This window comes from Magallana gigas, chromosome 6, assembly GCF_963853765.1.
Source record: "Magallana gigas chromosome 6, xbMagGiga1.1, whole genome shotgun sequence".
Taxonomy (NCBI): Eukaryota; Metazoa; Mollusca; class Bivalvia; order Ostreida; family Ostreidae; genus Magallana; species Magallana gigas.
In genome coordinates, this window is record NC_088858.1 from 16437033 (window position 1) to 16453271 (window position 16239).

A 16239-nucleotide genomic window follows, 5' to 3' on the forward strand; every position below is an offset into this window, starting at 1 on the left:
AACTGTTATGAGTTTACAAAATTTACAGTAATTCTTTAAAAATGTAATCTAATACGGCTATTACAGCATTGTATAACAATCTGAAAATGATATGCAAAATATCTTGAAGCCTTTGAGAGAAAAAAGAGTAGATTAATAATATAGAATGAGCAGTATTGACTGCAGTTTGTTCTTTGTACTACACAAATGTTGATCATATATTAAATATTAAGAATCTGAATTAAATACAGCTGGGACAATACAAACATCCCCAATAGAGCCTCGTCACTAGCGGGCACCTGTCAACACTGTTACGCAGTCCAAGCCTCTATTTACATAAATATCTACATACATGGGTATCCTCGCACACATTCTGGCAGTGCTGAAGGCCAACTTCATTTCCTTTATAACTCTAGAACCTCCCTTCCCTTAAATTTCATTATCCATATACAATTAGTATACATTATTATTATTGTCCTTTAAACTGAAGTTTAGAATTTGTTAAATGGAGTTAAGGAACTCTTAAACCTCTTTGAAGATTAAGCTATCTGTTTTCTCTGTTCCACAGGTTCATGGGCATGCAATTTTCACTACTGTGTACAGTTTAAACCTGATTATACATATGAAGGGCAACGTTCTGTATATCCGACAGCAGAAATCCATCGGGAAGACCTTTGATAGTGACACTCTGTATGGGATACAGGTTGTCTTTTTTTTCTTTTTTGAATGCAACATTTTTCATGGACACTGCAGCATAGAATCTCAACCTAACCCCATCTTTCAACATGCGTAGGGTTGTGTTCAACATAAAACTGGTAAAAAAAAATTATCAACTTCACAAAGCACATACAATAACCTCATAACTTAAACTTATTCATATGTAAAAAGATATTCAAAGTTTTTGCATATTAAGATAATGTTTAATTAAAAAAAAAAAAAAGGAACAAAAATTAAATTCAGTCCTAGTACATCTGTCAATGTATCAGTCAACGCATAAAATTATCATCATGGAGAGTTGCCTTGTATACATCTATCACTCTCGACTTCTATGCTGCAAGACCAGTCACACAAGGTGGTTGATTAGAGGAGTTCAAAGGTCACTTTCACCATATAGAGCCGTGGAGAACGACATGTAGTCTAAAGCACCAGGGACAGCGTCGCGGCCAGAATATGGCGCCATTCTCTGAATACAGTATTCTGCCTGATCCGGGGGCAATTCTTGTCGGAGAATCTGTGCTGTGATGTATGGCTGAAAGATCAAAGACTTGTGATGAAAAAAGAATTCCTTTTAAATCAAAATTTCTGTACCAATATTCTACTACACATGTATTATAATAGAAATGAAATGGAGCACCCTATTTAGCAGTTACAGTACACTAGAAAACTTGTTTTTATGACAATATATCTTACCTTGTCGCCAGCCAAAATCTTGAAGGACTGCATGACTTGCTCAGCTGTGTCTGTGTCAGCAGTCTCGCGTGTCATGAAGTCAAGGAAGGCTTCAAAGGTCACGTAGCCAGAGTTGTTGGGGTCAACAATGGACATGATACGCTGGAAGTCTGCATCTCCCTGCACAACAGATTTGTTTATTCATAATCATTCATTAAAAAAATTTATCGATTAAAGCTATGAAAAAACAGTTACTGGTATATAACAGGATGATTAAATTATATTCCAAGTTAACTTTTTCATATGTTATTTGAATTTCCCCTCTTTTCCTTTACCTGTCTATCATCTCTGATGTTGTAACCCAAACTGACAAGGCAGGCCTTGAATTCTTTAGGCTCTAGACGGCGTGACCTGTTCTTATCGAAATGGTTGAAAGAAACACGGAACTCGTTCATTTGGTCTTCACTGATACCCTTAGAATCCCTAGTCAAGATCTAAAAAAGAACAGATTTTAATATCAAATTGACAAGAAATATGTAACTGCAAGAAAAAAATCAGGCAGAAAATGTAAAATTCACAATGACGATTATTTCACATACCTGGTTTTCAACTTCATTGATGTTTCTAGCAATTGCTGTAAGAAGTTGTTCCCATCCAACTCGCAGGGTCTACAATTAAAGACATGTTCATTTTCATAATGTCATTTATGAGGTAGAAGAAATACATACCGGTATACAGTACATGTATTACGACAGAATGACTTCCTCAGTCGACTCACCTCCATGGTGTATTGTGTGTAGTGGTTTTCAAAGATCATAGCCTCTTGAATCTCCTACAAGACCAAAATAGTATGAGTAAAACCATGATGTAAAATTCATAGCAATCCTAATTCATATAAACCCGAATAGTGCTTATAATTCAAAATCTGTTCCCAAAACTCAAATTGACTACAGTACCTGGTTATATCTCTCCAGCTCGTCGATGTTGGGCTTGTACTGAGTGGTAGCCTGCTCGTACTGCCTGAGCTTCTTGAGCTGCTCCTCCAGCGAGCTCTTTGTCTGGATTCCCATGGAGGCCACGGCGTCCAGCTGGTTCTCGATCCAGGGACCCACTACGTTGGCCTTGGCAGCAAACTGCTTCCTCAGCCGCATGTTGTTCTGTTGCTTCATCATCTCATTCTGGAGAGTTCCATCTCGTTTTGGCACTAAATGCTTCACGTCAGCCCATTTGTTTGCTATGTCCTGCAATGCATTTATTACTTCTATTAGCAATTTACAAATACATGTAGATATTGAACCTATTCATATTTATGTCAAAATACACTGTTTTGTTTAATCAAGGAAAAAAAAACCTTCTGGATTATTTTACAATCTATTGTGTATTTTATGAGTAGAAAACTTATCAATTTAAATTCTCATCTCTTTAAATTTTAACATACTCAAAAACTAAAATATTTAAAGATTGCAGTATCAAGTTACAATGGATTAAAAAATTTCTCTTTTCAAACTGTTTCTCTTATTAAGAAAGAAAGACACCTTTGAACAAAATTATTTTTAAAAAAAAATTACAAGTAATCATTGAATATCACCACATTTAAAGTTTCTACCTTTTTTTAGTTGAGTGAGCAAGACAACCATTCTCTGTTCTAATGTTCATTATTAGATGATATGCCCTAAATTGCGTACTATTACCAGAAATGTGAAGAAATGAGATTCCACAGATTGGCCGATAGACGATGATAATGCTCTTTAATACTGTAGAAGCAGAAATATTCGTTGAGGATTTAATTTCGTTGGCAGTAGAAATCAACGAAATTAAATCCATGACGAATTTTTAACCAAAGTACTAATGAATACAAAGATATTAATATGTGACGAAATTAAATGCCAACGAATTTTATTTGGTTCAAAAACAACGAAATTTTGACCCAACAAAAATATGTGCTTCTACAGTATATACATGTAGATGTGAACCTAGTGATTTTGAGACAGGATTTTCTGATCAGACTTTAAAATCTAAGCATCTTGCAACTGGGTTCTGAATTAACTTGAGCTGCTCTTTTTGAGAATGATATTAACAATAAATATTAAGTTTGACAAATTCTTAACTGGTATTGTTTATTGCATACATTTTCACAACATTGCACCCTCTCCATAAATAAATGCCCAATATAGATTATGAGAAAAAATATCAATATTAAAGACTTAAAAATCAAACAATTTTCACCCATCTCCCAAACCTTTTTATTCTGTTTCCAACAAAAAGTAATATAGATTACCGAGTTATTTTTCTTTATTAATGATGTAAAAAAATAAAGTTTTTAATTAGAAACAACCAAATTTAAATTTATATCTGCAAATTTTAGATATATTTTGCTACAACACAAAACATGAAATACTGTGGAATTATTAGATTTCATGGCTACTCTATTTTTGTGGAGTTTGTGGGTACCTCTTAACAACAAATAAAGATCCTCCATGAATTAATACATTTATGTTATAAAGTCATATTCCTTTTTGTAGATATAAGAAAATACACAGAATTACATCCCCACAACCCTATAAAATTTTAGAAATCCACAAAAAACTGCCCCCCCCCCCCCCCCCACAATTTTAATGATTCCACAGTAAATGAAACACGAAAAAAAGGAACATGTGAAAAGCTCTCCCTTTACCCATTGTAGTAAAAATCAATATGATTATAGCTAAGGTTAAAGTTTTACAGAATAAGACATTGAAGAAAGGAGTTAGTAGACCATCACAAGACATGAATAAGCAGGCTCCAGTTATGTAAAATACTAACCTCCTGTTGATAAATCAGCATCCATTGGAAAGTGGGAAAAAACAAAAATAAAACACAAGCATAAACAAAGCAATCTATTTTCCAAGCTTTGCCTAATCATCATATCATGCATTACATCTACTGGACCTAAAAATCACCAGGCTTTTAATTATAAGCTAACGGTACTTTTTAATGATATTCGTGGGAAAATATATGGTTTTCTTCACATACATGCAATTGTACTGCTTTGTCAAGATATTAAAAGGCAAAAACGAGCAGTCCTCTGTTCAACTCCTACTTCCTAATTGTCCCCCCCCCCCCCTTAAAAGCTTCGAATGTCTTTAAAAAAGCCCACACTGCACACCATGCTATAATGTATGTAACATAAATCTTCAAAGCATTTTTTTTTTACATATTCCCTCAAATCTTAACGTCAACACTATCATATTGAACAAAATGACATCAACACATATTTGCAACCTATGCTGAATTGTGTGCATTTGTATAATTGCAACCAATGTAGATCTTGTGTACCTATGTCTTTACACAGCCCTCTTCATGCAGCATTAATCTAGTGAGAGGAACACCTGTACGTACCTGAGGATCAACTGTGGTGTAGGGATTATCTGTCAGCTGTAAGCCAACTTGATTAGCCAGCCTCTGGACTTCAGAGGCTAGAGCCATAATGGCATTGAATTCCTTGTCTGCTTCAGGCAGGGTCTGCTTAAAGGTTTCATGTGCTTCTAAAAGTTGCTGAAATGAGGAGAAATACAATATTCAATGTTTCTCTATGAAATAACCACAAAATTCCTATCAAAGTTTTACAACTAGAAAGAGTCTTAAACACATATATGTACTGTGGTTTCATCAATGTTCATCAAAAACTAATTTTCATGAATTTTATTTTTGGAAAAGATCAACGAAACAAATGATTCTCGAAGGAAGAAATGCAGCAATAATTTGCATTAAAAGATTTAGAGCTAGTGTCCACAAATTATGTATACTCAAAATTGTATGCTTTATGAAAATTCTTGCCCACAAATCTTACATTGCACCTCATAATCTTTCATAAGAAGTTTTAAATATGCATGTATCAGTGCAAAAACACCTCTTTATTTTCACTGGAGAACAGCTTGAAGCTCACTACTACATGTACTATGTTTTCAGAAGAAACATCTTGATATACATATAATAAACAAAAACAATTCAACAGATGACCAATTCAATATTAAATATTACCTGAATTTCTTCTACAGAGTGAACAATAAATATATCTAATAAATCTTCTTTTGCACCATCTAACCAGTTGTTGAAAGGCTGCAAAGAAACAAGACATGTGTTAAGGTCTCAAACAACCAACAAAATTAATGCACTTAATGGTAACAAAAAATAGAATATTATGTACTCACAGCTGCCCGTTTTGCAAAGTCCAAATGAAGGGTATCTATTTTCTCTAATATTTTTTCTGCTTCCTAAATGGTGAAGAAAATATGGATACATGTAAATATTGATATTTAAAATGGAACACATTTAATAAAAAGCAGATAGGCATATTTGATATTCCTCAGGAATGAGACCCATGCATTCCATAACATATTTACTGCTGTTTAATGCATGGATGAATGGACAATGACAATAGCAGCATGTATTGACTTCACCAGCAATCTTTAATTAATGGCACAATTTTACACCCATGCATTCTTAAAATGCCCATACATTACAAGCACTTTAATATTCTTAATTAAATGCCGAGACATCTACCATGATAAAGTTAGACAGGTGTGCACGTAAATATTGACTTACATCTAGACCTTGACGTCTCTGGGCAGTTAAAGTTCCTAATCTATCCCACTGGTCACAGATTTTCTGAAATACAAAGACCCAATTTTATTTACCTACATGTATTCGAAAAATAAGTCCACTTTCACAAATCATCAATGATCTTGAAAAAAGCTATCAACAGTAACATTTACCTGACATCTCGTATTGACAGTGAGAACATCGTGATATTCTAAAAGGCTGTAAAAAAAAGAAGAAGAAAATAGTCACAACGTATGAATAAATAAAGAGTTTCTCTAATGTAAACCTATCTGCATTTAGTGTAATTTGATATTTGACAAAGATTTACAAATTGCCCTCACTTAAGCTCCTGTGCTATTGCTGCAATTTGTTCAACTCTATCTTGATGAGCTGCTAGGTCACTCTCAAAAGCTTCATGTTTCTTCTTCATAGCCTACAAATTAAATTTTAAAAGGAATCAACTCTTCATTTCATCCCAAAATTTTAAAATGCGTCTCATTTAGATTTAAATAATGATGTCTAAAACATATGTCTAGTACATGTGATTGTTACCTTCAATTGATTAAGTCCACATCTAAGATAGTCTTGACTCTGAAGCATTTCTTCTTTGCCCTCAGCCCATTCTTCGTGAATTTGACATCGATGTCTGAACTTCTGAGCCAAATGATCAAGGCGTTCAAGTCTGTAAGTAAAAATTGTATTTCATTGGTTATTGTTTTTCAAACTTTTCTAGAGTAAGTGGGCAAAATTAAATTTTTTTTTTAAATGTCAAACTACCTTTGCAATTCGGACAGTAACCACTCCTCGAAACCTTTCTCAGCAAATTCCAATCCTTTCCATGCATTAGCAATGTCCTGTAATGTTTAAAAAAAATTGTTTATTTTTAAAACAATCAAACTTCACAACAATCAACAGAAAATTAAATTTTCTTTTCAATGAATACAATTTTTATCCATAAGAAATACATTATATCTCTTAATTTGTTAAGTCACCTTTTAAAATGAATAAAATTTTCATTAATACAAAGTACAGAATTTTTGACAATTTATTTTAGAGTCACTTACAGACACCATTTTGCCCTCAGTGGGGAGGTAAGCAGGCCTGTTGCTCAGTCGTAGTCTTGTCTGCAGGGTGTTAAAACTGTTCTCCAGCCGAGCTTTGTCTTCAAGCTTGGGGGGTTTATGTTTGCGTCTGTAGTCCCTAAACTCTTCCAGTTTTCTCTGGGTTCCAGGTAAAGTATTGTCAGTTGTTCTGTTTTCTAACCAAGGTGTTGTTTTCCTAATCCATTCCAAAAGCTGCAATACATTATTTAGATTTTGTGTACATGCTTCAATGAAGAGGGTTTATAATTAAAGATATTCAAGCATTGTTGTCCATATTTTTTGTTTAACCAGTCCATGTACTTACATCACTTGCTAGTCTTTCATATTCCTCCATAAGGCGTTCATTTTCCTGGTTGACCTTCAACACTTTGCAAATTCTGTTTGCAGCTGTCTCGGCCTACAAATATCATTTATGATAATAACTACAATATTTCACAAGTTGAAAATTTGGTACTTATCTCAATTTTTTGAACAGTTTACCTGTTGAGCCCCAGAGAATGCATGATAGTATGATGAAACATAGGCCATCACAGATCTTTCATCTGGTTTAACGGAGTTCACCATATCTAGAAAAAGTAAAATTTAAAATACTGTAATTCTTTCAAGACTACATACAACTGACATTTTCAAAATGTATCAGATTTTAAAGTAAAAAAAAAAAAACCAACATAAATATCATAGCTTATTCTTCACCTTCTGGATCTAACATGCGTGGAATATCGAGATGCTTTTCTGCAACATCGAAGGCGGTGTTCAAGTTCTCTAATGGATTGTCCTATAATTTGAGAAACAGGTATTTATACAATTATCGTGCCAAATTACAAAGGTATGCAAATGACATCATTTTTATGAATCAAATTCTCATCTTTATATCAGATTAATAGCGTTTATAGTACATGGCTGTTAAGGATTTGTCAGTAAAGGGGCAGAGGAAATTCTGGTTAAACAGGTACATTCCAGCCGCATGTTATGTTATATCTGCGTTGTCCATTCTTATGTTTTTTCTCAAAGCAAATAACAGTTGGATCAAGATTTTACTTTTCATTGTGAACACAGAAAAAGAAAGACTACCAGAAATGAAAAGAATGCACATTTAAGCAGTTTTGAAATAAAAATGAAGATCTCCATTTCTGAGTCAGTTAGAGGACTCACCTTGGACAATTTATGGTAATCAATTAATTCAGGTCTGTGTCTATGAATCAGGGCACAAAACGCCAACCCATCTTTAAAGCTGAAGAAATATTCAAGAGTGACATGCAAGGAGTTTAAACATGATTATAAGAAGGAAAATTTAGCAATGCATGCTCTTCTTTTTTTTCAAATTCAAACAACAGAGAGTGCAGGTACATTAAGACCATGCATTTTCTGACATGGCAGAAACATTCATAATGAATGCAAAGAAAAAAGTTCATGTCATGTCTGATGCATGGTAGACATTATCACCTTCTTGCAACATCACAAAAGTTTTTTCCAATTTTGCAAACTTTTTTTGGCGCCCACTTATTTGTCGGTTCCCCTTTTTTTTCGCTCCAAAGCAGATGCTTTGACAAGAGCAATGAAGATTGAGCAGAAAATGTCAAAAAACTTTTACGAGCATTATGAACATGGTGAATATGCCTTGATGAAAGAATGGCACGACAATCTATGAAACATAATTAAGAAATCAGCACACTTGTAAAAAAACAAAAGTCTAGTGCATAAGCGAAGAGCCAGGTAATACCTCTTAACACCTTGCTCTTGATTCCAGAAAAAGAATCAAATAAAATGTGCCATTCCTTCATACAATATTAAAGTCAATTCGACACAAAAAGAACACCATGCATTATTAACTGTGGTGAAAAGCATAATATAATAGTTTCAGAACCATTTCATTTTCTACTCAAGTTTTAAGCTTGACAGCGTTGCGAAAAGCATTGACAGAAATGGTGCTCAAACTGAATTTCATACAGAAGAAAAATGGGGGGAAGACAGCGGCAAGTAACATAACCATAATGAACTGTCAAAAGAACCATTCCAGCAGATTCAACTTGTATTTTACCCTGGATAACTTGTAATAGTCTAATAATTCTGGACGATGCCGATGAATCAATGCACAGAAAGCCAGACCGTCCTTCCAACTGAAATATTAGAGTGACTCAGTGTCAACAATGTGCACCAGTCCAAATCACCTGCCCAAATTGCTTCTGAGGCAATGCACAGTGCTTTTTATCTCTTTTTCTCTCCCAGGACAATCAATTTCAAGACCCCTTTTAAGACCCCTTTAAAGAAACATAAAAGTGCATGCACTTGGTGCATGTAAAATGTTAAATCAATGCTTGAATTTTGTGCACATGAAAATATTAACACTGAAAGCTTTAATTCACAAGAAGATATAACAATGAGGCGACTCTGTGCCTCATGAACCCCCTTTTCTGAACTTAACTTTTGTTTTCAGTAGTTATCATGTACTTACCTAGTGTATGTTAATAATACAGTGTTTGATTATAAATGCAATTTATCCACTTTTACGATATGAATGGTATATATATCTACCTGAGATGGAAGTTCTGTACATTGACATTTTTGTAAGGAGCTGTCTTACGTTGGCACCACAGCAGAAGTCCCTCCTTAGCGGTCAGCTCTACAATAACACACAATATGGTCACTCAAATATTTCAACTAAAACATTCACTTATATCTTATCACAATACTAGTTAGTCTAGTTAATGCTTTTTAGATTACAAAAGAATCGAGATGACAATGGATTCATAGAGTTATTATGTATGCTGCAATATACATACAAATTGAGAGGGGAGGTCTGAAGATGTATTTTAATCTTTAGACATTTATAATCCAGGTCACTTGATCCATGATGGTGGCAATGTGGCCTCTTCTCATAAAATCTACTGCCTATCATTTTTAATTATAAAACTCCAGTAAGTTCATCAACTACTCCTACTACATTTAACAATTAGCTTTAGAAGATCTTAATCCAGAATATCAGTTTAAAATAAACCCTTGTAGAAATGAATATGTGCAAGTGCATCCAATATCTTCTTCCATAAATTCAAAATTAACTTAGAGCAAAATTTATTGACATGTTTAGATTCAGGTCGCGACAATTTATGATCCCCTCTGTTTGCACTTCATAAAAACTTATCTAACAGTACTAAGTGAAAGGTTACTGTTAAAGGAATGTTTAATGGCCCCAACCAAATTTTCATATGCAATTCTTAGCTCCAAAACTGTAATGTAAACTAGTAAATTAATCGAAGAACAATTGAAAAGTTGTCTTCTTATTTCATTGTTGATCAAAAATTAAAGAAAGTCTTGATTCATTGCTGAATTGTGTACATGATAAAGCACTGAGACAAGCCCTGAAGTTTTGCTGATCAATGAACCATGAAATATTTTGACACACGGTAAGGCATCAACCACGACTGACATTGGTGCATCAGGTTTTTACGAGTGACTGACTGCTCATTCATCTGGAAAGTTTTTTAGGGTTTTATGCGTGCATTTAAAAAAAAAAAAATTCCTGGCAATTTTCAATCATGCTGCTGCTTTTATAATTATCTATTTTTCACTGGAGCTCTAGCCAAAAGACTTCTTGCAAGCTTTCAGATGTTTCCATGACTCCCTCAAATCTTCATGCTTTAACTTTTGATTGCTGAATAATGATCTACGTGTATTTTAGGGGCAGCTTCTTGAAACACAAGTTTCCACCAATTCATCATTCTGATCATAAATTTAGCCTGTCGTTGAGCTCCATAATAAACACATATGAGCTATAACCCTCTTCTAACATTTTTGGTCATTATTATTCTGAAATATCTGAGGTGTTTCCCATTAATTCATTTCATTTGCATTCCATTCAAGGCTTGATTTTAGGATTCATACACCTTAATTAGCAAAGGTAATTCACACATATTTATCTGATGTATGCAGTGGTGTTCAGATAACAGATGATTATTAATAGAGAACATCTGTCAGAGGAAATCCTGTATATATACATGTGAAATCTGAACATAACACTGATGACCAGTCATCATATGGAGCATCTCAATGGGTGAAGCTTTGCACACATGGGTGAAAATTGACACAGTACAATGTATGCTACTTGATAAGCTTAATTAAACAATCTGATTTTTACTCTCTCTCCATGTTCCAATTTTTTGTTGGCTCTAGTGGTAGGTACTATAGACGCTCTGCCTCTGCTATAGCCTACTGTTTACAATTAGTGTGTATATATCTACCGGTATACTGGTTATCTTATTCAGCCTATAAATACACCACTCTGAATCTTAACAAGCTACATGTGTAATATGCTGACACTGGCAAATATTTCAGCATGCTGAACCATAATAGCAGATAACCACTACTCTATCTCTTTCTCTCTATTCTTGTTCTGAGATCTAGAGTTATTTCACTCCAATACACACCTTCTACTGTAATATCTTGAATGGCAAAACGAAGAATGATGGTCCAGATCATACCCAGGGTCATCTTGGGGTTTCCATCCACAATTTCTAAAAGAAAAGACAGTCACATTAAAAAAATTAAAGATCATCATCTATTATAGTGTGATGCAACTTGTCAATTTGTTTGACATTCTGACTGGTATTTAAATGACAGAGACCTTCAATAGTGTAATGCATATCCATGCTTTACAGGGTGTCAAAATTCTACAGCTAAAGATAGATTTTTAAAATGAAATTTTTAAATGAGAAAGGATTTTTTAATATATGCAGTTTTATTTAAATATGCACATGGATCCATGACAGGTCCTGAATATCATTCATTTCAAAATGTGTTTTCTCCCATAAAAATTTGCATGCATATATGTCATGAATATTGTGCAATGTAACTATAGTATTTCACCGACACTAACTTAATCTATCCATCTAAATGTGACTAGTCAGTTAAACATAGCAAAAGTAAAAGTTGGCCCAAAATATTTGCTTTGGATTAAATAGGACACCTAACATAGAAATATGTGTGCAGGGTGACACATAGCCCTGGAGGGAATCTCCGCCATTTCTCTGCTGTACAACAGGGTTTATGTGGTGGTGGTCTAATTTATCAGCATGGACAGTCGACTAGACTCGAGTGTCTCTTTTAGTCACCTTTTAAGCGTAAGAATTATACAACTTGTGTGTTAAAACCTCATTGCAGACATGATAAACCCGACACCTGCATATCTCATTCCAACACAATTCACACATGCAATTTACATGATCCATATATTGCAAAGAGATTTGTGAATTCTCCTTTTTTTTATATTGAGAAAAGAAAATCCTATCTATTATGTGTGCCTTCAATGAGAATATGACCTTCAAACCTTCAAAGCTATTACGAAGGCAGACATATGCCATAATCAGGAAATTAAATCTTTGTTCATAAAAAATGTTACACATGAGTGAAGAGATCTCTCCCTAATTTTGTGTGAACAAGGTCTGTGACCTAGGGTCCCGACTTTATCAGTGAAGATTAATCAAAAGGTTACAACTGTGAACTGCTAAAGGCATCCCAAGAACAAACAGAAGGGGGGCTTTGTACAAACTTATCTTTTTTTCCACTGACATTACAAATTTACAAAAGATAACCATTATGAAAGGCCACAAAACTCTCAAAGCTTTCTTTATTCAAACAGAATTAACCGGAAATCCCCTAAATTTATTGTGTGACTTCTCTTTTTCTTCAATAAAATACCAGGTGGAGTCTAACGCTACAAGTAAGTAAATCGCTGCCAATGACAATGCCCCCAAAATATCGATGTATTCTTGTATGCAGATTGGTAACAAGGTTATTTTTCTACACCTTTTAAACTGGATGTTCTTGGTATGCATAATCACTAGATCTTTCTGAAAATACCAAAAGTTACACCTTCACCATTAATGGATTTGTTTAAACATTTTTCCCCTACTCATGACAAGCCCACATAGGGATCTCAAGTATGCAAAAGAGTTGACAGATAGGTACAGTTCTCACCACTTTCAAAACAAGGAAAATGACTCAAGTCCCACAAAAATTAAAACAGGAAGTATATGATTTTCATTTAGATTTTAAACCTAGTCTTGATATTCAATTTCCCTATACCTTTATAATATAGTCACTAGAATTGAGAAAAAAAAGGTCCATGACATGTTGGTTCAACACATGTATTTTACATGTATTTTGATTTTTTGATATGGTCTAGCTGCTTTCTGTATTGCTTGATCCAATTTAGGTGAAATGCAACAGATGAATAAATACTGTGGATGTACCTTCAGCTCCAATGGACACCAGTCTGACACCCTTGGATGCGATGAAGTCCAAAGCTTTGTTGACATTAGCGATTTTATGGAACCTCATCTTTCCTCTGTCGGGCTTGGGGAGCTGCTCCCCAGAGATCACTTCTAATAATAACATCAATTTTAAACCATTTCGAAAATCCTCTTCGATGTTTTCTATTTGAGTACCAGCCTTTCTTAAATGAGAGTTGCACCATGCTGTGAATGTCTGAAAATTTAAGGAAAAATAATTAAATATAGATATTTTTTGTTTTGATTATTTATACACTTTAGATATTATCTTTGTTAACAATTTATACATGGTCTTACAAAACTTTAATTTTCTATTCTACAAAACTCATGTTACATCTACCTATAAAAATCTTTATTCTTAGAATAATCAATGAAATGCATATGCAAACAAATAAACACAATGAAAACCTAATGCCTCTGAATTTTACTGACTGAAAAATTACAATCAAAGTTATTTCTAAGTGTCAAATTTTAGGAAGTGATAAGATGAGTCATGGAGTTTTCAGTTTCCTTACAATATCAATTAATAGGTTTAATAAATATCTTCCGCTTTTAATTACAAAAAAATGAAACCAAAAGTAAACTAAGAGGAAATACCAAAGAGGATCATTCCAACTCTTGCCTTTTAGTGAAATAAAAAGTATTGTCATACACTAAAACCATGAAGAAAAAGGAAGTTAATGAACCAGACTTGTTTAAATTGCATGAGGTCAAGAGAGATTTTATACTTCAAGGGAAATATTTTACATGTGTCATAAAGAGGAGAAACCTAACTTGAACCATAAAATGAGAGTTTATGTAAAGATACTTGTGTATAAAAACATTGCTCCTCATGAAAATCTTTATTCAGCCACTTACTCTGATGATAGAGAAAAAATGCTAAAAATAAATGGAGCATTTGAATGTTCGTTGGTGTAAAGAACGAAGGTTATCTTTGCTAGCTTATATATAGTTTCTCTCCTCAAGGATAATGTATTCCTGTGTGCAAGCTAACGGAAGGCTGTACTATAATAAGTAACAGGTGTATCATATTTCCTTTCCTTCAATTGCGAGATTGTAATTGGTTGAAAAGGGAGGACAGCTGATTTCAAATACATGTAACACCAAATATTTTCATAAATATTTTATTTGATGATGACAAACCCTTCTATAGTTCAAAGGAGTGCTGACTAGCGCCAATTCCTTAAATGGCCATCACATAATAGCACAACAATATGAAACAATCTGGCTCTAATTAGACTCCATGTAGTTAGTACATGCTATTCAATATGGATTACGGCTCCCTGTGAAAATCTGGACAGATTTGTTTACACAAAATGTATTTTAAATGTACACTGGCTTATCTGTTTTACAAAGAGAGGAATGTGCTACAATTTCTGGTATGTGGAGTGTTGCATATTTTGACAGGTTCCACATGACTAAGCACAGACACTCCGATATTGTTTTATCCCTCTCCTAAACATTAGGCAAGATGTGACCTCTAAACCCCCAAATCAAATTCATGTAATCGACAAGGGGACTCTCTCGTTTTTGTCCCAGGTACTGAATGAAGGATGTGACCTACATTCTAAATATTATACTGGTTCTGCAAGTTGATCCATAGAGTTAAATATAAGGTTGAATCAAACAAATTCCTAAGGGTTTAACCATATTTAAAGCTTCATTCAACCCATTTCGATAAGATACTAAATTTAAGATGTTACTAGATTTAAAAGTCTCATTATCATTAAAATCCACCGGACGATAACTCCGCCCTCTTTACAACGCTTCCAAATTTGGCATCTCGACGTAATTTCTCATCATGGCGGCTGAATTCGCAAACTTTACAAAACATGAACGTCAAACCGGTCCAAAATACGCATTTCACATTAACACGGTAAAATAAGAGCGTTATCATTAAAAATTCAGCAAAATTCGCTACAGAGCGCTCGTGTAATCCGTATAAAATATACACAATGCCATCAAACATGTAAAGGAAATGAAACCAACCTTCTTTTGCTGTTTTTCCCATGCCGGATCGAGCAACCCCTCTCGATCCCACTCCTCTTCCCCTTCCATATATCCATCATAATCTTGTTCAGACATTTTTTCAGTTTTACGAGGTTTGAAAAGCCTCTCGAAATGGCAAAATTGTTGCTATCCAGTTGGTAAACTCTCCCTGCTTGTATTTTTACATGGGGCTTCTGTTCCACCCCGCCAGAGGTCGCAATCACGTGATCACTTCCGGAGGTTTATTCGGTTTGCTTCGCGTGAACTATCGGAACTTCTCTTATGTGATTGTGAGCAGCGGGAGGCGGATCTATAATAAAGTGTAATCTCCAATAGCTTTATAATAATCAATCTTTCCAGATTACGCGTTATATTTTCATTATCTTTAAACTAATTCACAGAATATACATCTGTCGAATAAGATTAATTTATCTAAATTTTCTTCAATATAAGAAGGGAACTCAGTGTCTACCCAAGTTATGAATTATTATTGTTGACAATAAATAAAAAAAAAAGCCAGAACAACGGAATTTGCTTACACATTATTATTATTTATAAAGATATGCTCCTATCTAATCATAATTTGGTAGGAGATTTATTTTTTAATACAAGATAAACTAATAACCTCAGGTGCATGAAAATCTTTCAATGCTGAAAATATAGTCATTGCAGACAAACCGAGAAAATACTAGTAAGTCGGGAAACAGATCGGGGTCTTGATATTATGAGTTCTCATTTCTGTCGACTTGTTGATTCTGACACTTTCTGACGAGGCAGCTGCTCAGAAATTCGTCCGACACCCTCGCAGAAGTACAGAGAGTAATGCAAGCAATGTTATACCTGGATCAAGAGATAAAGTGCGCAATACACTCGCTTTATTTTTAAGCATTGTTTCTGCTTCAAATTGACAAATA

General features: G+C 34.1%; 1 protein-coding gene across 2 annotated transcripts; it reads right to left on the reverse strand.

The window, feature by feature from the left end:
- Nucleotides 1-713: 713 nt before the first annotated feature.
- Nucleotides 714-15563, reverse strand: LOC105326760 (alpha-actinin). Of its 2 annotated transcripts, none has more exons than XM_066086698.1 (23): nucleotides 15326-15563; nucleotides 13298-13532; nucleotides 11474-11560; nucleotides 9585-9672; nucleotides 8205-8283; nucleotides 7746-7827; nucleotides 7533-7618; nucleotides 7357-7449; nucleotides 7014-7244; nucleotides 6727-6803; nucleotides 6502-6631; nucleotides 6291-6382; nucleotides 6123-6168; nucleotides 5953-6015; nucleotides 5559-5621; nucleotides 5389-5466; nucleotides 4747-4902; nucleotides 2325-2609; nucleotides 2147-2200; nucleotides 1968-2036; nucleotides 1704-1862; nucleotides 1390-1548; nucleotides 714-1228 (listed from the first exon to the last, which is right to left on the reverse strand). In XM_066086698.1, the coding sequence occupies exons 1-23, from the start codon at nucleotides 15419-15421 to the stop codon at nucleotides 1070-1072; spliced, it is 2667 nt and encodes an 888-aa protein (XP_065942770.1). In that variant the 5' UTR covers nucleotides 15422-15563; the 3' UTR covers nucleotides 714-1069. The 2 variants fall into 2 exon arrangements, with proteins under 2 accessions (XP_065942770.1, XP_011425276.1); XM_011426974.4 differs by lacking the exon at nucleotides 8205-8283 and adding an exon at nucleotides 9091-9169.
- Nucleotides 15564-16239: the final 676 nt, after the last annotated feature.

Bases quoted from the DNA above. Each gene is read 5' to 3' on its own strand.
- LOC105326760 (XM_066086698.1), bottom strand. From the start codon at position 15,421: ATGTCTGAACAAGATTATGATGGATATATGGAAGGGGAAGAGGAGTGG. The intron at 4,903-5,388 runs GTAATATTTAAT...TCCTCATTTCAG, and splicing joins ACTCTGTAGAAGAAATTCAG to CAACTTTTAGAAGCACATGA. The intron at 1,549-1,703 runs GTAAAGGAAAAG...TCTGTTGTGCAG, and splicing joins ACATCAGAGATGATAGACAG to GGAGATGCAGACTTCCAGCG.